At 41.1% G+C, this 26,958-nt stretch overlaps 1 protein-coding gene across 10 annotated transcripts in view; it reads left to right on the top strand.

The window, feature by feature from the left end:
- Window positions 1-26,958, top strand: part of LRIG2 (leucine rich repeats and immunoglobulin like domains 2) — a 98,018-nt gene that overhangs the window by 12,518 nt on the left and 58,542 nt on the right. For 5 of the 10 annotated variants that reach the window (XM_029946082.1, XM_029946081.1, XM_029946084.1 and 2 more), the window contains exon 1: window positions 24,044-24,498. In XM_029946082.1, the coding sequence (XP_029801942.1) occupies window positions 24,260-24,498 (239 nt within the window). In that variant the 5' untranslated portion in view covers window positions 24,044-24,259. Of the gene's footprint in view, window positions 1-740; window positions 856-3,036; window positions 3,122-24,043; window positions 24,499-26,958 lie in introns of those variants that run through there. The other 5 variants (XM_029946086.1, XM_029946087.1, XM_029946089.1 and 2 more) reach the window with 2 other exon arrangements.

Here is a 26,958-nt window from a genome sequence, read left to right as displayed (position 1 = left end):
TGATGAACAGCTGGGTTGCTTCAACATCTGGGCTATTGTAAATAATGTTGCAATAAGCAAAGGGGTACATATATTTCTTTGCATTGATATTTTTGTTTTCTTCGGGTACATACCCAGAAGTGGGATTACTGGATTGTATGGTATTTTTACTCTTAATTTTTTGAGAAACTTTCATACTGTTTTCCATAGTCGATGAACCAGTTTAAATTTCTTTTTTTTTTAATGTTTATTTATTTATTTTGAGAGAGAGAGAAAGAGAGAGCTGGAGAGGGGCAGAGAGAGAGAGGGAGAATGAGAATCTAAAGAAGGCTCCGCCCTATCAGCACAGAGCCCAGGCAGGGCTCGATCTCACGAGCCATGAGATATCATGACCTGAGCCAAGATCAAGAGTTGGACACTTAACCAGTTGAGCCACCCAGGCACCCCCACAACTTACAGTTCTACCAAGAGTGCATGAGGGTCACTGTTCCATTGTTATGGATGAAGAAACTGAGAGAGGGTAAATAACTTGCCTATGGTCACTCATGGTTAATATATTCTGAAACATCACTAGATATTAATATGCTATTTTTTATTCAAATTTGTTACTCAAAATCTAAAAGTTATATATCAAATACCTGGTGAACAAATTTTAAATTATCAAATTTAAAATTAATAGAGAGAGATAACAAAAAGGAATGTGTGCCAGGACTGATTTTTATTTATTTGTTTGTTTTCTATTTTTCTTTTGCAAATTAAAGAAGCCCTGAGGACAAAACTCTGGTCACTGCAGAGTAAAAAGGAGTAACATAGCAAGTGTAAAGACTTGAAGGTCAATGCTAAGAAGAAATTGGAGTAGGAGAGAGTAAGGAGATGGTAAGTAAGCATTTTAAAAATGCCTCTCAAGGGGCACCAGGCTGACTCAGTCCATAGGGCATGTGACTCTTGATCTTGGGGCAGTAAATTCAAGTCCCATGTTGGGCATAGGGCCTACTTAAAATAAAAAATACATACATACATACTTCCCTTCAAGTTTCTGGGCCCAGAGAGTTATACGCCATAGTAGTAAAATGATACGTGGGTGGTATCATGAATCTACCAGCAATTTTCTATCTTTAAGCATAAAGTTTTACTCATTTTAACTTTAAATATTCTTGAGATGTTGTAGTGAAAATAAAAGGGTGTCAGAAGGATGGCAAACATCATAAATTTCATAAATGAGAGAAGGGCAGATTCCAAAAACTCATACCAAGAGGTAGGATGTTGTGCACAGGGAAAAACTGATCCCCAAATAATATATTAAATACATTACTAGTATATTAAATTGTGTATTAAATGTTCTGTGGATACTTCATAAAGAAAGCTGTTCACATTTGGAATGAGTTTGAGGCTTCTAGGAATGTTTCATGTCAAATTATATTTTATTTTATGATAAGATTACCAGATGGAGAGGTAATAGTTACACCTTATCTTGATTTTAGCAAGAGTCAGTTGATATCATTATAGAAATGATGAAAAATGTGACAAGATTCTAATATGGTATGCTGGGTTACATGAGTTAAATCACTCATGTCAATATGAACTGATTCAAGGCCTTTCATACTGTCCTGCATGGCGTCGAAGACTTAAGAAAGCATTTTTATTAAATTTCTAGATGACGCATTTGGGAGCAACATTTAATGAGTTAGATAACAGAGTCAGTATTCAAAATGATCTTGTTATTTTGGAATCATTACCTCAAACCAAATCATGGACCTTGAAGGGCAGGTGGGATCATCCATAGAGAGAAGGGCAAAAGAGATGGCACGTAAAGGGAACGGCAGGCATAAAAGGCAATGGAAAATGAAACACAAAAGCATATCGGGTTTGGAGGAAAGAAATAGTTTGAAATGAGGAAAGGGTGGTGCAGCCGGAGGTGAGAGCAGAGCCAGCTGTGAGAGGCTCTGCCGGGAGCTGAGGCGCCACAGGAAGTGGGGGAGCCGAGTAACAGGGTCAGAGCTGTGGCAACCATGCTGGTTTAACTCACCTCGACAAGTTCAAGATACTTGCTGTTTTCCTGTGAAATAGAAAGAACACCAGGTATGCTCGCTTGTCCATTGTTATTGCTACTCACAGGAGGAGTACTCTGTTGGGATGCTTTTCATTGCAGCTGAGAGAAAAATGGAGTTGCATAAGGAATTTACCAGCACATGATGTTAGTTTCAGGTGAGGCTCAATCTAGCAGCAAAAACAAAGCCCCTCCTTCTTCCCTGCTCTCTTCTTACTAGAGCTGACTCCCTTTGGGGTCCCAGGATGGCTAAACACAGCTCTCAGGGCTACCTGCTTTCTCATTCACACTCAGCAGGAAAGAGAGCGTCTTTGTCTTTGTCTGAGAGTCACCCTGATTACAATGGCTTTGGTCACATGTACCCTTTAAATCAATCATAGTGGCAGTGGATAAAATGCAGTGATTACCTTAGCCTCCAGGGCCGACTGCTTGACCTCTGGATTTAGGAAAGGAGTTGTCTTCCCTAGGACCACACAGACCTCCAAACGTAAATAAAAGGACTCCTGGAAAAGTGAAAAGGGGTCAATGAACAGCCATCTTTTGCAGTCATGTATTAGAGGTTCAGAGGACTCGCTCAGGGAAAGCCTTGGTTTTCACATAACCTCATTCATCGTTGTCAGTGCACCCCTAAACCTCATACTCTCGGCAGCCTCTGTTTAATCCAGTGATCCCTAACATGCTCAGAGACTCTGATTTCACTGGCCAAGACATCACCATTGCGTTTCCAGTTCGCCAGATGATTCTAGTGGGCACCCAGGGCTGAGAACCACACTGCTTTTATCTTTCATTAATGCCACTTCTCCATTCTCAGGTTTGGTTTTATGTACAGTTGAAGTGTTCTGAATCTAAACAGAAAAGAATATAGGCAGACATGCAATAAAAATTAATAATAACCAACACTAATTGAGATTTACATGTTCCATGCACATTGCAAGGTGTTTTACATGCATTATCTCATTGCATCCACTCAACTATCTTATGAGATAGAGAATAATCTCTCTTTTTCACAGGTGAGAAAACTGAGGCCCAGAGAACTTAGCTTAGTTGTCCAAGGTCATGCATCTACCATGTGGTTAAAATGGAACTTGAACCCAGGTATGTCGGACTCCACAATTCCATGCACTTAACCTGCTATACATTGTGATGGAGCCATGAGTGTAAGAGATCACACTTATTGTCCATTTCCTAACCCTTTTTAGGCCCTGATACATTTTTTTGTCAGGCCCTACCCGGTGCCATTTGGGTGGGGTTTCGTAACTAAGCCACTTAGTGTCTCTTGGGACTTTGTTTTCAAACCACCTCTTACTGTCTCTTATGCCACCTACCGCATTTTATATACATTATATGACACACACAGAGATTACACCTGGTATTTATCTGTAGGTGTAAAATGGGGTGTGACTTAAGTGTGTGTTCGCAAATTGCACACTGTGCATTTGGTGTTTATATCTATACACACACCTGTATTTCATACACATATAAAAGCTGTGGAGAGAACAGGGCTAGCACTGTGACCTTCGGCATATCAACCTAAATTTGTTAACTCCTTTTTGTCATCTCTAAAATGGGAAAATGATGCTTGCTTTTTTGTTTTTTTCATTTTTTAATCTTTATTTATTTTTGAGAGAGAGAGACAGAGCATGAGTGGGGAAGGGTCAGAGAGAGAGGGAGACACAGAATCTGAAGGCAAGCTCCAGGCTCTGAGCTGTTAGTACAGAGCCCGACGGGGGGCTTGGACCCACAAACTGTGAGATCATGACCTGAGCCGAAGCCGGACGTTTAACTGACTGAGCCACCCAGGCGCCCCAATGCTTGCTTTTTCTAACTGCATGATTATCTGAGGATCAAATGAAATCCCAAATGCAGTGAGGAGTCTTGAACATATGTATTTTGCCAGCGAATGAGCTGTAAATATGTGTGATGGGTTGGTATCATCTCTTACAGAGTAATGCTGCATTTCTGTGTCTCCCCAGTGATGAGCCCTGAGTTCCCCCTCCCCTTGCTTTCTCATCAACAAACAAATCTTTGGATTCTGTATAACATGCATGGGTCAGAGGTCGTGAATTTAATAGAAAGCAGAGGAAAGGACAGAGGAAAGGGAAAGAGTGGGAGAGGCCTTTTTATGAGTTTTACAATTTACATAGTGCCAAGTTGTTTTACTACAGAACAAGGCACTGTTGGCTCAGATGGAAGAAAATGTGCCTTTTTTATACACAGTTGGAATGTAAATTGTGGTAACATTTTGAGGAGCTAGTTTTTGCATTGGAGATCAGTCTAGCGATCATGTTTTTTCTTTAATGTTTATTTGGGGGGGGAGAGAGAGAGAGGAGAGAGAAAGCGTGAATGGTGGAGGGGCAGAGAGGGAGATTCAGAATCTGAAGCAGGCTCCAGGCTGAAGCCCCAATGCGGGGCTTGAACTCACAGACTGCGAGATCGTGACCTCAGCCAAAGTCTGACGCTTAGCGAGCTGAGCCACCCAGGTGCTCCATAGAGATCCCATTTTGTAATAAATACAAAATTTAAAAGGGTCAGCTCATATTTATACCAAGATTTAGCAGAAAACGATATGAAAAGATAGTGAATAGCAGTGGTTGTCCCTGGCGGATGAGGCAAAGTTTCGCTTTTTACTTTGTATTCTTCTGGGTGATTTGAACTTGCCTACAGGCATTTTTTTTTTTTTTTTTTTTGCAAAAAAACAAGGGAAGTGCTGAGGATAGCTAGATATGCACACATCAGCCATGCTCCTGTGTTCTTAATCCTTGGTTCCTCTCTGCAGGGCAGGCCCCAGGTCCCAGGAGGGTGCTGACCCCTGCCTGGCAGGCCCTCCTCGAGCTGCCCTGCTTTGCAGTCCATTACCAGCTGCTTAAGCAGCAGGTTCCCGGTGGCTGATCAGCTGGAACTGCTTTGTGAGGACAAACAGGAAGCAGCCGGTGCAGCTTACCCCACTGGCCTCACTGACAGGAAAAAAAAAACATTTAGATCTTACAATGTCGAAGAGAACTTCATGCTATTAATAACTCCTTCCAGCCTCTACCTGGAGAGGGGATGGAGCCAGGTTTAGGTTGCCCTGGAGGAACCTCTGCATTTGCATGAGGTACAAGCCTTCACAAGCCTCCAGTCCTGACTTGTCCTCTACACTTGCCTCTGGCTGTGGTTCCACAGCCTAAATCTCCTGGCGGTTCTGATCCCCTCCGGGAAACCGGAGCCTCCTCTGCAGCAAAGTAGACCTCACCACCATCCAGGCAGCTGGCCTTCTCTTATGCTGGGTGCTGGAAGGAGGTTGGAGCAAAGAGAGATAAAGGGAGGCAAGGGAAAAAGGGTCAGAGTTCCTGGTAGAGGAGAGCACTGACACTTTCTGGCTGTGTGGCCATAGGCAAATGACTTTACCTGTCTGAGCCTAAATTTCCTCACCTGTAAGAAAGGGAACATAAACTGCCTGCTTCATAGGGTTGGAGGTGCTGTTAAAGCACCATCTGCTTGGAAAGAGGAAGGCTCTGTAAGTGCGGCCTGTACCTGTACCTGGAGCCTCATGAGCGTTCCCGTTCCACAGTGGCAGTGGTTCAGAGTTTGGGCTCTGTTATTTATTACACGTGTGACTTTGGGCAAACCTCACTGGGCTTCTGTTTTCTCCTGGGCAAAATGAATATAAGGATTCCTGTCTCATATGGAATCTTGTAAAGATGAGCTGACATCATGCACATAAAACAGTACGGTGCCCGGACACGGGCATACAGGAAATGGGGACGGTTACAGTTTGCTGATGAAAAATTGGCATGTTTCTTATAAAACATAGGAGTTTTGCGCAATCAGTTCCAACCCCCACCTGCCCACTCCCCAAAGGCTCAGAGAAGGAGCTGCCTGTTCCAATCCGAAATCCAGTCCTGAACTCCTGTGCTGTATGGTGTTCCTGTCTTCATCCCCCTCTTTCTCGCTCTTCCAGCTTCTCCTTCTCTCCCCGCCTAGGCCTCTCATTAGTCCAATTAGCAACTGTTGCTGTCACTTCAGTTCAGCCCCAGGACCAGCGTCCCTTGTGGGACCACCGTTATGCTTGGGGAAGTGAGTTTCAAGGGCACCCTCATTTCCACAGGGGAGCGGAACAAGGACCTGGGGTTGGCAGGAGATGAACTCTCTGGGCCCCAGTCTCGTAGGACATCAACACGATAGATAATCAGTGAGAACTTCATTATACAGAATGAGAGTCTGGCTGGTTGGCAGATCACCAGGGTCCCATTTAGGGGCTGGAAGGCTCTGGCCTGAAGATAATAATCAGCCTGAGGCCTCTGGCTTTCCGTGCACTGGCCTTCACTTCCCCCTTGAACATGGGCGCGCACACACACACACACACACACACACACACACACACACACAATGCAGGCACGCACACAATTTCCCTGGGCTTTTAGTCAGCTAAAGAGTTGGTGGGTACATTCCAGGCCTGGAAGGCTAGTGAGCAGAGTGAAGCTGAAGCTGGAGGGCCCAGAAACGCACGATTGCTCCTGCTGATTGCTGGGAATGACCAAGCCCTCAGGTTCCCAAGAGCCCATTAAATCATCACAAGTGTCTCATCCATAGTGAGAGCTGGTCCCCCTCCACCCCCACTCCCCAGCCTTGGATAAAGGAACAGGCCTGGGGAGTGGCCCAGCTAGCTGAAAACAAGAAAATGGGACTATCTGGTTAGCTCAGAAGCTCCAGCAGCCCGGGGACAGGTTGGTTTGTTGGGTACACAATGGAGTCAGCATTTACAGCCTCCTCCCCGACATCGTATGGTGTGAAACTAGAGTTTATGCTGAGGACAGCAGAGGGGAGAGGGCACGGTTTGATGGGAAGTTATTTCCCCAGCCAGTTTTATTGTCATACGTACCTGTTCAGGCGCACCTTTAGGGGAAATGGGGTTCCTATCAAAGTCATTGCGCTGACGCCTGGCTCGCACCTGCTGTCCTGTCAGCACTTCTTTTTGCCACCTAGAATTATGAGCTTCTGTGCTGGCCTTAGCCCAAGGTCAATGTGGAGACAGCTAACGTTTTTTTCCGCTTCTTCGTCTAACTCCCTACGACCACAAAAACACACGTGCTGCATAGAAGAGACTTCACAGTAGCTCTCAGAGCGTGGCTCTCAAAATACGGTCCGTGGGCCAGCCGCATCAGCGTCACCTGGGAACTTGTTAGAAATGCAGGTTCTCCAGTGTTACCCCAGGCTTACAGAATTAGAAACGCTGGGGCGCAGCCTAACAATCTGTTTATTAACAAGCCCTTCAAGTGATTCTGATACCTGCTGAGATTTAAGGACCATAATGAATGTTTGAGGATACCTTGAAAAAAAATTACAATGTAGGGAAGGAGACTAAATTCAAGCAGAATTGTAAATAGGACTGTTTGCAAGCGCATCGAATATCAAAAGGGTCTTTCATGGAGTTTTGTTTCCCTCTCTAGAGGGAACATGAAAAGGTTGATTTCTTCCCATATAAAAACAATCCTAAGCATGTGCTCACACACATACCACACACACACACACACACACACACACACACACACAAGAACCCATTCCCCACCTCTGTCCACAGAGGCCACAACATTCTTGAATTTGGTGTTTACCATTTATATGCATGCTTTTATTACATATTTGCTGTGTAAGATTTTTTTTGCAGATTTAAAACTGTATTTTGGACATATGAGACATATCCGTCAGCAGTTGGCTTTTTTCCATTTGTCATTAAGTTTTGAGATTCATTTTAGGTGCTACTACATCTGTTTTCTTGTTAGTGGACTTTTAGGTTGATTCCAATTTCTTTTTTTTTTTTTCCAGATTTTTATTTAAATTCTAGTTACTTAAGGGATACCTGGATGGCTCAGTCAGTTGAGTGTCCGACGTCAGCTCAGGTCATGATTTCACGGTTTGTGAGACCCGAGACCTTCATCGGGCTCTTTGCTGTTGGTGTGGAGCCTGCTTCATATCCTCTGTCCCTCTCTCTCTTTGCCCCTCCCTTGCACTCTGTCTCTCTCTCTCTTTCAAAAATAGACATTAAAAAAATAAATGATAGTTAGGATTCAGCTTTCAATTATTACAAATTACCCTGCAATTAACACTCAACTATATTGATATATAAGGGTTTCTCTAGGATAACGGTCCCTATCAAAGTAACACCAGCATTCTTCACAGAGCTAGAATAAACAATCCTAAAATGTGTATGGAACCATAAAGACCCCAAATAGCCAAAGCAATCCTGAAAAAGAAAACCAAAGCAGGAGGCATCACAATCCCAGACTTCAAGCTGTGTTACAAAGCTGTAATCATCAAGACTGCATGGTGCTGGCACAAGAACACACAGATCAATGGAACAGAACAGAGAACCCAGAAATGGACCCACAAATGTATAGCCAACTAATCTTTGGCAAAGCAGGAAAAAATATCCAATGGAATAAAATCAGTCTCTTCAGCAGATGTTGCTGGGAAAACTGGACAGTGACATGCAGAAAAATGAACCTGGACCACTTTCTTACACCATCCACGAAGATAAACTCAAAATGGATGAAAGACCTAAATGTAAGACAGGAAGCCATTAAAATTCTAGAGGAAAAAGCAGGCAAAAACGTCTCTGACCTGGGCTGCAGCAACTTCTTACTCAACACACCTCTGGAGGCAAGGGAAATAAAACCAAAAATGAGCTATTGGGACCTCATCAAAAGAGAAAGCTTCTTTACAGTGAAGAAAAATATCAGCAAAACTAAAAGGCAAACAATGGAATGGGAGTAGATATTTGCAAATGACATATCAGATAAAGGGTTAGTATCCAAAATCTACAGAGAACTTATCAAACTCAACACCAAAAAACAAATAATCCAGTGAAGAAATGGCCTAAAGACATGAACAGACACTTCTCCAAAGAAGACATCCAAAAAGCCAACCAACACATGAAAAAAGGCTCAACACCACTCATCATCAGGGAAACACAAATCAAAGCCACAATGAGATACCACGTCACACCTGTCAGAATGGCTAACATTAACAACTCAGAAAATAATAAATGTTGGTGAGGATGCAGAGAAAGAGGATCTCTTTTGCACTGCTGGTGGGAATGCAAACTCATGTATCCACTCTCAAAAACAGTATGGAGTTTCCTCAAAGTATTAATAGAACTACTGTACAGCCCCGCAATTGTATTACTAGGTATTTACCCAAGGAACACATGCACCCCAATGTTTATAGCAGCGCTATTGACAATAGCCAAAGTATTGGAAAAGCCCAAGTGTCCACTGACAGATGAACGGATAAAGAAAGATATATATATATATATATATATAGGCTATTATGCTAAATGAAATCATTCGGAGAAAGGCAAATATATGACTTCACTCCTATGAGGAATTTAAGATACTAAACAGATGAACATAAGGGAAGGGAGGCAAAAATAATGTAAAAACAGGGAGGAAGACAAAGCATGAGAGACTCTTAAACATAGAGAACACACAGAGGGTTGCTGGAAGGGTTGTGGGAGGGGAGATGGGCTGAATGGTCAGGGGCGTTAAGGAATCTACTCCTGAAATCATTGTTGCACTCTATGCTAACTAACTTGGATGTAAATTAAACAATAAATAATTTAAAAATTAAAATAAAAAAAAGAGGTTCTATAGGATATATACCAGTGAATGAAATTACTGGATTATAGTAATATGAATCTTCAACTTTGCTAGATCTTTCCCAGTTATTCTTCAAAGTCGTTATATTAATTAAAGCTGCAACAAAAACAGTGTGTAAGAGTTCCTGTTGCTCATGGTCAACATTTGGCATTGTTAGACTTTAATATTTGTGTTACATTTGTCAGTTTTTAGGTGTGAATGGTATTTTGGGGGTAGTTTTAATTTGCATTCCTGTGATTAATATTAAAGTTGAATATTTTTTATGATGTTTAGTTGGTCATTTGGTTACTTCTGTGATTTCATGTTTATTTCCTTTCTTTGTTTTCTGGTGGGTTAACTTTTCTCTACTGAAGTGAGGAATTTTTAAAAAATATTTATTTATTTTTGAGATAGAACACGAGCAGGGAGGGGCGGAGAGAGAGGGAGGGAGAGAATCCCAAGCAGACTCTGTGCTTTTGTCAGCACAGAGCCGGACATGGGGGTCAATCTCAGATCTCACAAACTGTGAGATCATGACCTGAGCTGAAATCAAGAGCCAGACGCTTAACCGACTGAGCCATTCAGGCGCCAGGAGGAGTTTCTTATATACTCTGGGTAGGCATTATAAAATCTTCTTTCATTCATAGCTCCTATTTTCACATTATTTATGGTGTTTCGTGGCATAGATATTTTTCATTTTAATATAGGCAGATTTATCCACAGTTTTCCATCTAGTTGGTGCTCTTTAAGTCATGGTAACAAAATATTTGTGTCAGTGAAGGCTGAGATGCCAGAACAAAGAGACCCCTAAATGCTGCTCATTAAAGAACAGATACCATTTATTCTCTCACAAAACAGTCTCAAAGATTGCTGAGGTGGCTTTGCTATACACAGGCATTCGGGGACCCGGGTTCATGCCATCTGGCGAGTCTGCCACCCCTTTGGGCATATCCATGGCCCAAAGCTCATAGTCAAAGCTCAATTGCTGCCATATTCAAATTCCAACCAGCAGGAAAGTGAAGGAGGGCTTGGCAGAGGCCTACCTAACCTAACTGTAATTGACAGTCCACATTTCTGCTTATATCCCATTGTGAGAAATTAATTTCATTATAAGACCTCTCTGCATCGTGATTATTATGGGAGAATGAGAGAATAGATTTGGTGAGCAAAGAGGAATAGTTTCTGTCTACCTTCTCTACCCCAAGGTCTTTATTCCATTAGGGTTTTATGTTCATTATTAATGTAAGTTAGGGGTCTTTTATTTTTTTTATAGTCCAGCATATTTGTTTGTATTGTGACCTGTGTCTTATATCAAGCTCCCTGTGGGTGTGACTTGATTTCTGGACTCTATTCTGTTCTTATTGTTTATCCCTATACCTCTTCCCCACTTTTTTAATAACTAGAGTAGTATTTTAGAAGTCTTATTGTTTGGAAGAATCAGCCCCTTGACTTAACATTTTTTTTATACAGATAGTCTTACTTCTTCTTGGACCTTTGCTCTTTATAATTTTAGAATCAACTTGTCAAGTTTCATTAAATTCTTTCTTGGAACTTATGGATTCATTTTGGCAGATTTATCAGTTTTAACCTTTCTGTCAAACTATAACATAAAGAAAAGTGTAAAAAAATAGAAGTCAACGTTTTGGTTGTAAACCAAAACCCATGTAACCACCCTCCAGGTCAAGAAGCAGATTTTGCTAGAACTCCGGAAGTTCCCTGTGTGTTCCTTACCAATCACAATCATTCTCCTCCTCCTCCTGCATAGATGTCATTACTCTTAGCTTTTCTAAGAATAACTGCCTTTTCTTTATAGTTTACTGTCTGTGTATGCATCTCTCAATGAAATTTCCTTTGTAAGCTTTATATGAAAAAAATAATTTGGATTATTGGCTCAGTATTATACTTGGATTGTTTCCACTGTTGGGCAATTATAATAAGGCTGCTGTCTACATCTTGGTTCATGTGCTCAGTACGTAAGCATGCCTATCTCTAAGGTGTACACCAAAAAGTGGAATTGCTGCATCATGATATATGTACATTTTCAGCTTTATTAGATAATCCCATGCTGTTTTCCAAAGTGGTTATGCTAATTCCCATTCTCATTAGCCTTTGATGAGATATCTCATTGCTCTATTTCTTTTCCTTTTTTTTTTTTTGAATTTTGTAAATGTTTATATTTTTTTTTGAGAGAGAGACAGAGAGAGAGCACGTGCACACAATTTGGGGAGGAGAAGTAAGAGGGAGACAGAGGATCCGCTGACAGCAGTGAGCAGGGTGTGGGGCTCGAACTTGCGAACTGTGAGATCATGAGCTGAGCCAAAGTCGGTTGCTCAACTGAGCCACCCAGGTGCCCCTCATTGCCCCATTTTCTTACCAACACTCAGGATTGTCAGGTTTCATAATTTTCATCAGTCTGATAAGTGTAATGGTATTTCATTGTGGTTTCAATAGTTCACTTTCCTGACACATAATGAGCTAAAACAACGTCTCACATGCTTTCTAGCTATTTGTATTTTTTTTGAAGTGCACCTTAAAATTTTATGCCGATTTTTCTTTTGGATTGCTTGCCTTACCTCATTGATTTGTAGTAATTCTTTGCAACTTCGGGATACTTTGTTAGTTATGTATGTTGTGAATATCTTTTTTACATACCTTTTGAGAATGAAAGTTTATTTTGATGTATTCATATTTATCATTGTTTTCTTTTATGGTGAGTGATTTTTGTTTGTTTGTTTTAAGATAGCCTTCTGTATTTTAAAATGAAAAAGATAGTCTTTACTGTTCCTTTTTAAAAACTTCATGGTTTTAGAATTAAGTCTTGAATTGATTTTTGTATATGGTATGAGAAGGGATCCAGTTTCATTTTTTCCCCTGTATGATTGTCTAATGATCTCAGCTCCATTTATTGAAAAGTCTGTCCTTTCCCCAATGATCTGAAGTTCTAGCTGTTCAAAATCAAATGTGCAGTTGTGTCTCTGAGATGTACCAGAAGTCTACTTAACTTCCCTTCTGGCTATACTATACCTTTTAACCACTATAGTTTTATTTTACTTTTTATTTTTACTTAAAATTTTTTAAATGTTTATTTATTTTTGAGAGAGAGAGAGAGAGAGAGAGAGAGAGAGAGAGAGAGAGAGAGAGAGAGAGATCATGAGCAGGGGAGGGGCAGAGAGAGAGGGAGACCCAGAATCTGAAGTAGGTTCCAGGCTCCAAACTGTCAGCACAGAGCCTGAGGCAGGGCTCGAACCCATGAATCATGAGATCATGACCTGGAAAAAAAATGAAATTGTGACCTGAGCTGAAGTCAGATGCTTAACTGACTGAGTCATCCAGGCGCCCTCTAATCACTGTAGTTCTGATACCTATCTTTTTTCTTACATTTATTTATATTTTTTAGTAATCTCTATACCCAACAAGGGACTCAAACTCACCATCTCAAGGTCAAGAGTTGCACTTTCTTCTGACTGAGCCAGCCAGGTGCCCCCTTAATATCTAACTTAATGTCTGGTAAAGCAAATTTTTCTACATTTTCTGCTGTTATTTTTCCCTTGCAATACTATGTACATTTGGTTTTTTTTTTTTACTGGGATTGCATTAAGTCTACAAGTCAATACGGGAGAATAGGCATCTTTATGATTATGACTTTTCCAATCTAAAAGCAGAGTATAACTCTCCAGCTACTTAGGTCTTTTAGGAAATACTTTTCAATAATGTTTTTAGTTAAATGTTTGTTTATTTATTTTTGAGAGAGAGAGGGAGGAGAGGGGCTGAGGGAGAAAAAGAGAGAGAATCTCAAGCAGGCTCTGCACTGTCAGCACAGGGCCTCACGTGCTCGAACTCATGAACTGTGAGATCATGACCTGAGCCAAAATCAAGAGTTGGGTGCTTGAACAACTGAGCCACCCAAGAGCCCCTCAATAATATTTTATTATGTTCTCCATATGCTTTTTCTCTTGCACTTCTTTGTTCGATCAGGGTATCTTTTAGTTCTATCCTAGGTGTCTTTTAGTTTTTATTGCTATCGCATATGCTGTCTCTTAAAAATTATATTTTAGGGGTGCCTGGGTGGCTCAGTTGGTTAAGCATCCGGCTTCGGCTCAGGTCATGATCTCATGGTTCGTGGGTTCAGGTCCCGCGTCGGGCTCTGTGCTGACAGCTAGCTCAGAGCCTGGAGCCTGCTTTGGATTCTGTGTCTCCCTCTCTCTCTGACCCTCCCCTCTCACACTGTCTCTCTCTGCCTCTCAAAAATAAATAAAAAACATTTAAAAATTTAAAAAAATATATATTTTATAATTGCTAATTTATTAGGCTAACAGTTGATTTTATTTTGTTGATCCCGTAGTCAGGAATTTGTTAAGCCTTTTTGATAATTCCAGTAGTTTACTTGAAGATTCTTTTGGATGCTTTTTTTCAATCATATCCTGGATAAGTAAAGGTAGTTTTATATCTTCTCTTAAAATCCTTATACGTTTTACAACTTTGCTTCCACTGGTTAGGACCTCTTGCTACACTGGTTACAACCTCTAGTACTCTTTTGTATGGAAGCAGTAATAGGCATCTTTGTCTTTATCCTAAATGTAAAATGAGTATTTGAAAATTTTTAATTAGCAGGGTGCCTGGGTGGCTCAGTCAGTTAAGTGTCTGAATCTTGATTTCGGCTCAGGTCCTGATCTCGTAATGAGAACGAGCCTGGTGTGGAGCTCAGCGCTGGCAGTGTGAAGCCTGCTTGGGGTTCTCTCTCTCCGCCCCTCCTCGGCGTGTGTGTCATGCATGCATTCTCTCTCTCAAAATAAATAGATAAACATTAAAAAATATTCAACTAGCTTTAAATTTTTTTAATATTTATTTTTGAGAGAGAGAAAGAGAGAGAGGGAGAGAAAGAGAGAGTGTGAGCAAGGGAGGGACGGAGAGAGAGGGGGACGGAGGATCTGAAGCGAGCTGTGCGCTGACAGCTGAGAGCCCAGTGTGGGGCTGGAACCCATGAACTCTAAGATCATGACTTGAGCTGAAGTTGTTTGCTCAACAGACTGAGCTACAGCTAATTAGCTTTTTAAAAAAGTAGACTACACACTCAGCATGGAGCCCAACATGGGGTTTGAACTCATGACCCTGAAATCAAGACCTGAGTGGAGATCGAGAGTCAGATGCTTAACTGACCAAACCACCAAAGTGTCCCAGTATAATGAGTATTTTTAATGCTCATATTATATTGCATTTAACAAAATATTCCATTTTTTGAAAGTTTATTTATTTATTTTGAGAGAGCCCAATGCTGGGCTCAAAGGCACAAATTGTGAGATCATGACCTGAGCCAAAATCAAGAGTTGATCACTCAACTGATTAAGCCACTGAGGTGCCCCTATTATATTACATTTTTAAGTGCTTTTTAAAAAGTATTCTCGGGCCCCTGGGTGGCTCAGTTGGTTAAGCATCCAGCTTCAGCTCAGGTCATGATCTCACGGTTCGTGGGTTCGAGCTCCACGTCAAGCTCTGTGGTGACAGCTCAGAGCCTGGAGCCTGCTTCAGTTTCTATGTCTCCCCCTCTCTCTGACCCTCTCCTGCTGGTCCTGTCTCTCTCTGTGTCTCAAAAATAAATAAAACACATTAAAAAAAAGAAAAAGAAAAACAAAGTATTCTCTACACCCAACATGGGGCTCAAACTCATAACCTCAAAATCAAGAACTAAACACTCTATTGACTGAGTCAGCCAGGTGCCCTTAATATACTGTATTTTAAAAATCAAATTTATTTATTGTGGGGGAGAGAGAGAATCCCAAGCAGATTCCATGCCATCAGCATGGAGCCCAATGTGGGCCTTGAACTCATAAATGGTGAGATCAGGACTTGAACCAAACCAAGAGTCAGACACTTAACTGATTGAGTCACCCAGCACCTCAGTTATATTTTATTTTAATGTTAATATTAAGTATGAAGTTTGCTTCAGGTTTTGGTAAATATCTTTTATCAGCTGAAGGAAGTTCATTGTGTCTCAAGTTGGCAAAGGGTATAATATATCTGGAATATTATGTCTAACACACATATATGATATATGATATATCTCATATAGTAGGGATTTACATATATCTTATGGTATTTGTGACCTATGTTATATATCATATAGTGTATGTATGTGTTAAAGAAGAAAAATTTTACAACTAATTTAGTAAATGAAAAAATATATACAAGATGTATGTAATATATATAACATACATAGCATGTACATACCCACATATTATATCTGAGAATGTAGTAAATTGCTGGCCCTCTCTGATTTACTTATTAAGGAGTGCATTCATGTTATTGCTGTGCAGATGGTTTTGAGGGGAATAAGGTTGGAAAAGAGTTCAGTTAGGACGCTACTGATGTGGTATTAGGTAAGACATGCTTGTGTCTTGAGCTGGTGTGGCGGTAACAGAGATGGAGAGAAGCAGTCAGATTTTTTTCTTCCAAGATTTTATTTAAATTCCAGTTAGTTAAGGGGTGCCTAGGTGGCTCAATTGGTTAAGTGTCCAACTTTGGCTCAGGTCATGATCTCACAGTTCATGAGTTCAAGCCCCACATGCGGCTCTGTGCTGACAGCTCAGAGCCTGGAGCCTGCTTCAAATTCTGTCTTATTCTCTCTCTGCCCCTCCCCCACTCATTCTCTCTCTCTCTCTCTCTCTCTCTCTCTCTCTCTCTCTCTCTCTTTCTCTCTTTCTCTCTCTCTCTCTCTCTCTCTCTCAAATAAATAAACATTAAGAAATTTTTAAAAAATTCACGTTAGTTAACATATAGTATAGTATTGTTTTCAGGAATAAAATTTAGTGATTCTTCACTTACATATAACACACAACGTTCATCAGAACAAGTGCCCTCCTTGGTCTGCTCATCACCCATTTAGCCCATTCCCCCCACTTCCCCTCCAACATCCCACAATTAGTTCTCCATAGTTAAGAGTCTTTTATGTTTTGTCTCCCTCTCTGTATTGATCTTATTTTATTTTTATTTCCCTTCCCCTATGTTCATCTGTTTTGTTCCTTGAATTTCACATTTGAGTGAAATCTTATGGTATTTGTCTTTCTCTGACTTATTTCACTTAGCATAATACATTCTAGTTTCATCCATGTCATTGTGAATGGCAAGAATTCATTCTTTTTGATAGCTGAGTAATATTCCATTGTGTCTGTATACCACATCTTTATCTGTTCATCAGTTGATGGACATTTGGACTCTTGCTATATTTTGGCTGTTGTTGATAGTGCTGCTATAAACATAGGACTGTATGTGCTCCTTCAAATCTCTTTTTTTGTATCCTTTGTATAAATACCTAGTAGTGCAATTGCTGGGTTGTAGGGTAGTTCTATTTTTAGTTTATTGAGGAATCTCCACACTGTTTTCCAGAGTGCATGCACCAGTTTGCATTCCCACCAACAGTGTAAGAGGGTTCCCCTTTCCTCACATCCTCAACAGCATCTGTTGTTTCCTGAGTTGTTCATTTTAGCCATCCTGACAAATGTGAGGGAATATCTTATTGTGATTTTGATTTGTATTTCTCTGCTGATGAGTGATGTTGAACATTTTTTCATGTGTCTTTTAGCCATTTGTATGTTTTCTCTGGAAAAATATCTGTTCATGTCTTCTGCCCCTTTCTTTCTTTCTTTCTTTCTTTCTTTCTTTCTTTCTTTCTTTCTTTCTTTCTTGCTTGCTTGCTTAGAGAGAGAGAGAGTGCATGCAAAGGGGGAGGGGCTGAGAGAGAGGAGGACAGAGGATCTGAAGCAGACTCTGTGTGGACAGCAGAGAGCCCAGTGTGGGACTTGAACTCATGAACTATGAGATCATGACCTGAGCTGAAGGAAACACTTAACCAAGTCACCCAGGTGCTTCATCTTCTGCCCATTTCTTAACAGGATTATTTATTTTTTGGGTGTTGAATTTGATAAGTTCTTTTTTAAATTTGTTTTTATTTTTTAATGTTTTATTTATTTTTGAGAGAGACAGCGTGAGCAGGGGAGGGTCAGAGAGATAGGGAGACACAGAATCTGAAGCAAGCTCCAGGCTCTGAGCTGTCAGCACAGAGCCTGACGTCGGGCTCAAACCGTTGGGCCCATGACCTAAGCTGAAGCCAGATGCTCAACCGACTGACCCACCCAGGTACCCCAGTTTGATAAGTTCTTTATAGGTTTAGGATACTAGCCCTTTATCCAATATGTCATTTGCAAATATCTTCTTCCATTCCATTGGTTGCCTTTCAGTTTTGTTGATTGTTTCCTTCACTGTGCAGAAGATCTAATAGTTCACTTTTGCTTTTGTTTCTCTTGTCTCCAGAGGCATGTCTAGTAGGAAGTTGGTATAGCTGAGGTCAAAGAGGTTGCTGCCTGTTTTCTCCCTTAGGATTTTGATGGTTTCCTGTTTCACATTTAAGTCTTTCATCTATTTTGAGTTTATTTTTGTATATGGTGTAGGAAAGTGGTCTGGCTTCACTCTTCTGCATGTTGCTGTCCAGTTTTCCCAACACTATTTGTTGAAGTGACTGTCTTTTTTCCATTGAGTATTCTTTCCTAAGAAGCTGTCAGTTTTAAGGTATGTTTCAGATTTGCTGATGGACTGGGTATGGGGTAACAGTTGGGAGCAGATGGAGAATAAAGGGAAAGGGAAGACTCAAAGAGAAGTCCTAACTTTTTGGTTTTATATTTTTTTTGTAAAATATTGGTGATAAAATATACATAACATAAAATTTACCATTTCAACCATTTTTAAGTTACATTTCAGTGTCATTAAGTACATTCGTGTTGTTTTGGGACCATCAGCACTACCATCTCCGGAACTTTTTCGTCATCCCAACTGAAACTTAGCATCTATTAAACAATAACTCCCTCTCTCCTCCACCCCCAGCCTCTGGCTACCACTGTTCTATTTTCTGTCCCTATGAATTTCACTACTTTAGGTACCTCATGAAAATGGAATTAAGGATATTTATTTTTTTGTGACTGGTTTTTATTTCACTTAGTATAATGGCTTCCAGTTTCTTCTGTGTTGTAGCATGTTTCAGAATTCCCTTCCTTTTCAAGGCTGAATAATATTGCATTGAGTGTATATAACAGGTTTTTTTTATTCATTCATCTGTTGATGGACACTTGGGTTGCTTCCACTTTTTGGTTGCTGTGAATAATGCTGCTATGAATATAGGTATGCAAATATATCTTCATGTTCTTGCTTCTTTTTTAAAGAAAAATATTTTTTCTTTTAAAAATGTTTATCTATTTATTTCTGAGAAAGAGAGAGAGCAGGACAGGGACACAGAGAGAGGGAGACAGAGAATTCCAAGCAAGCTCCACACTGTTAGCATAGAACCCATCATGGGGCTTGAACCCAGGAACTGTGAGATCATGACGCGAGCCAAAACCAAGAGTCAGATGCTTAACCAACTAAATCACCCATGTGACCCTATTGTTTATGTTTTTGAGGAAATGCCATACCATTTTCCATAGCAGCTGCACCATTTACATTCCCACCAAAGTGCACAAGAGTTCCAATTTCATATCCTCACCAACACTCTTTATTTTTAAAAGATTTATTTATTATTTATTTTATAATAGCATCCTGATGGGTGTGAGGTGGTATCTCACTATGTTTTGATTTGCATTTCCTTAATGATTAAGAATGTTGAGCATTTTTTCATGTGTTTATTGACTATTGTATATCTTCTTTGGAGAAGTATCTAAGTCCTTTGCCCGTTTTCCAATTTTTTTTTTGTATTATTGCTTTGCAAGAGTTCTCTATATATTCTGGATATTAATCTTTTATGAGATACATGATTTACAAATATTTTCTCCCACTCCAAACATTGTCTTTTCACTCTGTTGATAGGATCCTTTGCTGCACAAAAGTTTTTAATGATGAAGCCCAATTTATCTGTTTTTATTTCTGGTTTTATATTTTGCTTCAATGAGCAATAATTATTATTTATTCTTTGCTTTTGCAGGAAAAGGAGAGAGAGGAAGGAAGAGATGGAAGGAGACAAATGCATTCTAAATAGATTTGTGCTTATTCAGTAAGAGAAGCAGTGAAGTTTTTATTTCGTTTTTTAAAACTAAGCTTTTAATTTTAATACCAGTATAGTTAACATACAATGTTAACTATTAGTTTCGGGTGTACAGTATAATCACTCAACACTTCCATACACCAGCCCGTGCCCGTCATGACAAGTGCCCTCCTCAATCCCCATCATCTGTTTACCCACCTCCCCTCTGGGAACCGTCAGTTTGTTCTCTGTAGTTAGGAGTCTTGTTTCTTGGTTTGCCATTCTTTCTTTTTTTATTTGCTCATTTGTTTGGTTTATTTTTTTTCCTTTTTTTTTACTAGATAGTTTATTACCAAGTTGGTTTCCATTTAACACCCAGTGCCCCTCCCCACAAGTGCCCCCCTCCACGACCATCACCCCCCCCTTCCCCTTCCCCCCTTCCCTCTTCAGCCCTCAGTTTGTTTTCAGTATTCCAGAATCTCTCATGATTTGCCTCACTCCTTCTCCCTGACTCTTCCCTGGTTTCTTAAATTCCACGTTTGAGTGAAATCATATGGTATTTGTCTTTCTCTGACTTATTTTGTTTAGCATTATACTCTCTAGCTCCATCCATGTTGTTGTAAATGGCAAGATTTCATTCTTTTTTTATGGCTGAATAACATTATATATATGTGTATGTGTGTGTGTGTATTATATGATAATATCATGTCATATTTTATTCATCCAGTTATCTCCAGATGGACACTTGGGCTGCTTCCATAATTTGTCTATTGTAGGTAATGAGAAGAAGTGAAGTTAACAATAATTTATTCAGTAACAAATATTCATTTCCTATCTCTTATATTCCCGATACTGCACTTAGCACCAGGGATATAAAATGAGTATGGAGATTTCTTACTTAGCAGGAGGACAACCAGAAAAAGTTATTTTCAGCACAATGGGATGTAATTGACATATATGAATATCTAGAGGCATGCCATGGACTGTGGTTGAAAAATGGAAGTGGAAACCACTAAATGTCTAGAGGAGTCAGAAATCTTTAAAGAGGAGGAACATAGAAGGAGAGTAAGAAATGTCTGACCAGAGAAGGGGAGGAAGGACAACTTGTAGAGGAACGGCATATACACATAAGTATAGACATGCGTGGCTCAATGTATGAAAAGCAAATAATTTCCTGTGGCGGAAGTATGGAGAAGCTGGTGAGGAGATAATGGGAAATGTGGGAGGTAGTTAGGCTGGGTCCTAACTGCGAAGTCTTCAATGGTAGAACAAAGAATTTGGAATTTGATATTACAGTCAATGGGAAGTCATTCATTAAAAAACATTTCCCCCTTTTTTCTGAAATAATCACTTTTCATTATAAAATTTGGGAAAACATCAAAAGCGAAGTAAAAATCACTGGAAACATCAAAAAAACTTTTAAAGATTTTCTTTTTAAGTAATCTCTATACCTGCTGTGAGGCTCAAATTCACAACCCCAAGATCAAGAGTCATATGCTTTACTGACTGAGCCAGCCAGACTCAAATGTTTCTCTGGAGGGAGTAGCTAAAAACATACCTCTATCAGTATTTGGAAGATAGTTTTGACAGAGGGGAGAAATGCAGGACAGGAGATGAGTCAGAGGTTATTGCATTAATACCCATGAGAGAGGAAGGTCTGAACAGAGACAACAGTAGTGTGGATGGAGAAGTGGAGAAAGATCTCAGACACTCCCTAGGAGAAATCTGTAGAGACCAGTGACTGGTTGGATGTGGGAGGAAAGAAAGAGGGGAAAATGTGAGTGACTTTGGGATATCTAGTTTAGGAGAACAGAATTGCCAGATTAGTTAGCTATGACTTAGCAAAGAGCAAAGTCCTGAGATAAGGGGAGACGGGGCAGCTACATTTTAAAGAGATGGTGTTTATACAAAGGTCTGGTGTTTATAGAAACGTCTGCAACAAGGGATCCAAAGTGAGCAGTTTTGTTTAGGAGTCTGGAGTTGGGGTATTCTCAGCTATGGGCTACACTGAATTCTGAAAACTCTGCCCAAGTAGTTGGCACCCAAGGATTGATTAGACAATTTTAGAACAATGAATGTAAAAACTCTTTGATTGTTAATGAAAAATGGATCACTAAACTTTATTAAAAACTTGTACTTATTAAATCTAGTTGGACATATGGGGCTTTTTCTATGATTCTTTTTATTGCTGTAAAATAAAAATTTCATACTAAAAGGTTTTTTTAAGTTTGTTTATTTTGAAAGAGAGAGAGAGAGAGAGAGTGGGGAAGGGGCAGAGAGAGAGAATCCCAACCAGGCTCTACACCATCAGCACAGAGCCCAATGTGGGGCTCAGACTCACCAACCATGAGATCATAACCTGAGCTGAAGTTTAAAAAGAAAAAACAAATTAGGTCATTTTATCAAGTAGAGAGTAAAATAATGTCACCATCTATTCACATATCTTACATTTATTGAGTGTCTATTATATGCCAGGTACTATGCTAGCCTGTATGGGGAATGCAGAGATATGTAAGATGCATGTAAGTGCTACATAAGAATGGTAAAAAATAATGTGCAGGAGGAATTAAGGGCTGGGAGGGACTCCTGGATGGTGTAACCTATACAATTTATTGGAGAGGACACAGATAGAGAGCATGAATTTCTATCGTGATTACAGAGAAGGTCTGAAAATATAATAATCCACAGAGGTACTAAAATACTCCTGTCTATGCCCAATTTCTTAGTGGAGGTAGTTAAGCATGCTCAACAGCCAGGGAAGGGAGATTAAGAGTAAGTTTCACTCTGCATCTTGGCTTTAAAAGTTTAGTTTAGATTGGAACATTGGCCATGTCTTTGATTCTAAGAAATGTTTCAGTCTTAAAAATGGAAAAAGGGTTTTAAAAGCATAATTGTGACTTCAAACCTTCCATGGAACGATTGGTTTCAGTTACTTTCTAGGACAACCCTATGACTGAGGCATTATGATTTTTTTTTAACCTGCTCAGCCTTTTAATTCGTAAGAGTTAGAAAACCTATAGCAATGCCAGCCTGCTTCTCTGCCTCCAGGTAATTGGTGTCGAAATACAAATAATAGATCCAAAATGGAGTTGCTTGTGCTAAGCCCCATATCAGCAAACCAAGATTAAATACCTAGCCTAATTTCAGTTTCTACCTCTCCCAGGAATGTAACTTTTAATCAGTCAGTCTGAAATTACCTGGTCAGCACTAGTGAGGTAATGTGCCTATTAAACCCCACTTTTCCCCCAAAGGAGGGTGACATTTGCTAGAAAATTACTTTTTATGTTCACTTCTGCCTACAAAAGCCTTCCATTTTGTACAGCTTTTTGGAGCTCCTTTTTACTTGCTAGATGGGATGCAGCCTCGCTGATGAATGTTGTATAAAGCTAACTAGACCTTCAAAGTTACTCTGTTGAATTTTGTTGTTAACTCTTTAACCTCTCTGGGCTTGTTTAGTCATCAGCAATAACTGTCTTGTCAATTTTACAGTCATTAAGAGACCAAACAAAGGATCAGCTGCTAACAGATGCAAATGCTCTTCGAAACATATAAAACACCACATATAAGCGAACATCACTCTTATTCTCAAAGTCTTATTCCAAAACTTGGATATAATAGATGGCTGAGTGAGCATAAGATGGCCAGACTTTGCTCTTCTTAGTAGGTTTTCATAACCTCTGTTCCAGGATAAGTAAAAATTTCGTCATACTCAGCCTTCACTTTGTTGGCTATTTAACATCCTTTTTATATATGTCTCACTTGCTTTTCTGAGTGTGAGGATATAGGACAGCCTCACTGAAACAGGGAAAAGAAGAGTATTTTCCTCGAGACATGCCTTGCAGGTGCAGTCCCATCAACATTTCTTAAACTCCAAGCTAAACAGAAGCTGGAGATACACAGATGAATTAACAGAGTCTCTGCCTTCAGGAGCTTAGGGATCCAGCAACCAATAGGGATAACACGGAGTTGCCGCCCACTTGTAGGACTGCAGGAGCTGCAGACAAGCAGGAGGGGGCAGAGACGGCCCGAGGTGGGCTCTGGAGGCCAATGCCAGGTTCCAGGCACAAGAAGTTCCAGTGCCTTTTCAGTGTTTGCAACTTGGAGGGTAGCCCTTCTATCATTCCGCTCGGAGTCCAGAAAAAAGGTCCTTTCTATTACTATAGTAGATATCCCTCAAGTCAGGACTTCGGATTCGCACAGCTAGCTCCTCTTTAAGGAGCCACTGCGCCCTCCAGTGGACGACCAGCGGCGGAACACCAAAGGGGCGTTACGAAGTGCCGGACACCTTAAAGTCGTCCGTAAGAAACTACCAGTCACTGGCTCCGCCTCCTCACGGAGTCCCGCCCCCGACGCGACCCCTTTCTGCGGCATCGATTGGTTGGCTCTTGTGCGTGAAGACGTTGCGGGGCGGGGCGGGACGGAGGAGCGTTGTCTGTAGGGCCTCAGTCGTGTGTCTTCGGCCGCCGCCCCCACTGCTGCGCCGTGTCCGCCCCTCTTTTCCCTTTAGAGGGTACGGGCGACAGCCGGGCCCTGGGGTGGCAGCGTAGCCACCGGCCGTCTCCGCCGAGCTGTCTTTTCTAGCTGGCGGCTCTTCTTGGCTGGGTGCAGGTCGGGGGGAAAATGGCGCCGGCGCCCCAAGGCGTCCGGGAGGAGCCGCTGCTGGATTGTCGGTCCGGACCACCTTCCCGGCTCCTCTTCCTCGCCCAGGCTGTCCTCCTCTTGTTGCCGGCCGCTCGGGCAGGTCTCTGCCCCGCGCCCTGCTCCTGTCGCATCCCTCTGCTGGACTGCAGTCGCAGGAAGCTACCAGCGCCGAGCTGGAGGGCGCTGTTGAGCCCGCTGCCCCCGGACGCTGCCAGCCTGTGAGTAGAGTAGTCGGGCGGGGAGCCAAGGGAAAGGGAGCTCCCTCTCCGAGGGGACAGGAGGGAGACACACTCGGACGGAGGTTGCGGTCGGAAGCTTCAGTTCCGAAGAGAAGTGCAATTACAGCATCGTGAATTTTTGTTGAGGTGGGGTGGGAGCCTAAAAGCCCTGGAGTTAAGGTTCTGGCAGTTAGTACGAACATTAGGATTCAGATTCTTGGGGCCAGGGAGTTTGTGATTCTCGGACTGGGGAGGAGCTGGGAAGGGGGGTATTGTTAAGGCTGGGCCTTGACTCTGGGTGATTGGGGGTCCTCGCCCACTTTGGGCTGCATCATCCAGTGTGTAATTCAACTTGAAGGCTCCGCAGGTAAGTGATTTGATAACCACGATCGCCAAAGACATAAGAAAGGTCCTTTTGTCCCTAGTTTGCATTTGGCACGTTTGGTGCCTTAGTTTTGATACTCAGCAGGGTGAAAACATCATGGGTTGGGAGATCCGATACTTCGAGTAAATACCTTTATAAGCAGCATTTAAAAAATCTAATTCAGGATTCACTGTGAAGAAGGGAAGGAGTATTTTTTCCCAAATCGCGTGTTGCTTTAATCATTTTCGGTGCATTTCTTTGTGGCAAAGAGCCTAAAAGTTAGTTCTCTATGTTTATGTGTGCAAAGCAAGGACAGTGATTGAACGAATTCTTCTGGAAACTCGCTGCTGAGGGCTCATCTTGACAGGCCTGTGTTAGACAGTGGGCACCTGGAGAGCTCATTAGTCTGAGTCAGCCTGGTGGCATTAGGAGCAACTGTAGGTATTAAATGCTCCAGTTAAGGGGTTTCTTAACCACTAACATACAGTTATTTCTCTGCTGCTAATTGAGCACCGACTTTGTTAATTGACAGGCTTCTAATAGACTCTTCTTTAAAAAGAATGTCCCCAACAAGGATAGTTTGAGGTGCAGTTAAACCATGAGGGGCTGTTTCTAATGCAGCAAGTGTCTCTTTCTAAGAAGTTCTTGAACAGCTACCTGATTATGATGGAATCAATGTGGTGTGGGTTTAAAACCAATGCAACTTTATTTCGCTGTAGTTGAAAAAAACGTGACTTACTCTTGTGGTCCTCCACTGGTAGGTAGACGTAACTAGGAATAGTTTTATGTAAGATACAATTATTTTGGGTCTGGGTTTGAATTTTGTGTAATCTAGACAAATTTCCTAAAGCCAAACAACATCCCCAAATTCTAAAAAAATTTTTTTTAATGTTTGTTTATTTTTAAGACCGAGAGAGACAGAGTGTGAACAAGGGAGGGGCAGAGAGAGAGGGAGACACAGAATCCGAAACAGGCTCCACGCTCTGAGCTGTCAGCACAGAACCTGATGCGGGGCTCAAACCCACAGACCGCGAGATCATGGCCTGAGCTGAAGTCTGACACTTAACCGACTGAGCCACCCAGGTGCCCCGACATCCCCAAATTCTAAATGTCCTATAACGAAATTGACATATTCAGTTGAAGTAAAATGCCTTGGAGAGCAGTTCTGTTGGAAAAGTATAATTGGATGGAAGTCTTACATTAGCAGAAGAACTCTTTAGAATATTAAAAGTTGGCATTGTGTTGTTTTAAACTGAGAAATTAACATTCTTCAGTAATTGCTTTTAGCAGTAAAACCACCGGTACACGTGGGTTTTTTTTTTTTTAATGAACTTTTGAATGTTTAAAGTAGACATAATGCTGTAAATACATAAGTAATTCGGACTCAAATGGTGAAACTTGTGGCCATCATCAAAAATATTATATAGAAGAAATCCATCCTTGGTTTTTGAAATATACAAGTATCTGTCCCCAGTTCCTAGGTCAGAACTCCTGAAACCTTTGAAATTTCCTAAATGACTAGAGCTCTAGAGCATCTTCTGTTCTAACACTTAGGTCTTTGACTAATTTCTGACACAGAGCTCCTAAAACTCTTGGTATGTCCTGGGTGAGAGGAGTGTCTTTTGACCAAGTGAGGTACCTCTTGGTAGGTTCCTGGATAGATGGGGTCAATCACCAGAAAGACCAAGCCGTGATTAGAAGCTTGGAACTTTAGTCTATCCCCATTCTTCTGGAAGGGGGAGCTGGGCTAGAGATTGAGTTAATAATTGATTGTGCCAATATGATTAAGCCTCCTTAAAATCCCAAAAGTGTGGACTTGGAAGAGCTTCTAGGATGGTGAGCACATCTACATGCTGAGAGAGTGGCGCACCCCAACTTTGCAGGGACAGAAGCTCCTGCTCCAGACCCTTCCACATCTCACCTTATGTATGTCTTCGTCTGGCTGTTCATCCGTGTTCTTTACTATATCCTTTATTATGTAACAGACCGGTGAACGTAAGTAAGCATTTGCCTGAGTTCTGTGAGCTGTTCCAGCAAGTGATGCATCCAGTGAGGGGGTCTTGTGAACCTCCAGTTTGTAACCAAGTCAGACAAGT

This window comes from Suricata suricatta, chromosome 8, assembly GCF_006229205.1.
Source record: "Suricata suricatta isolate VVHF042 chromosome 8, meerkat_22Aug2017_6uvM2_HiC, whole genome shotgun sequence".
In the NCBI taxonomy this organism is placed as follows: domain Eukaryota; kingdom Metazoa; phylum Chordata; class Mammalia; order Carnivora; family Herpestidae; genus Suricata; species Suricata suricatta.
Note: the sequence above shows the minus strand (reverse complement) of the source record. Positions and strands in the feature narration are given on the sequence as shown.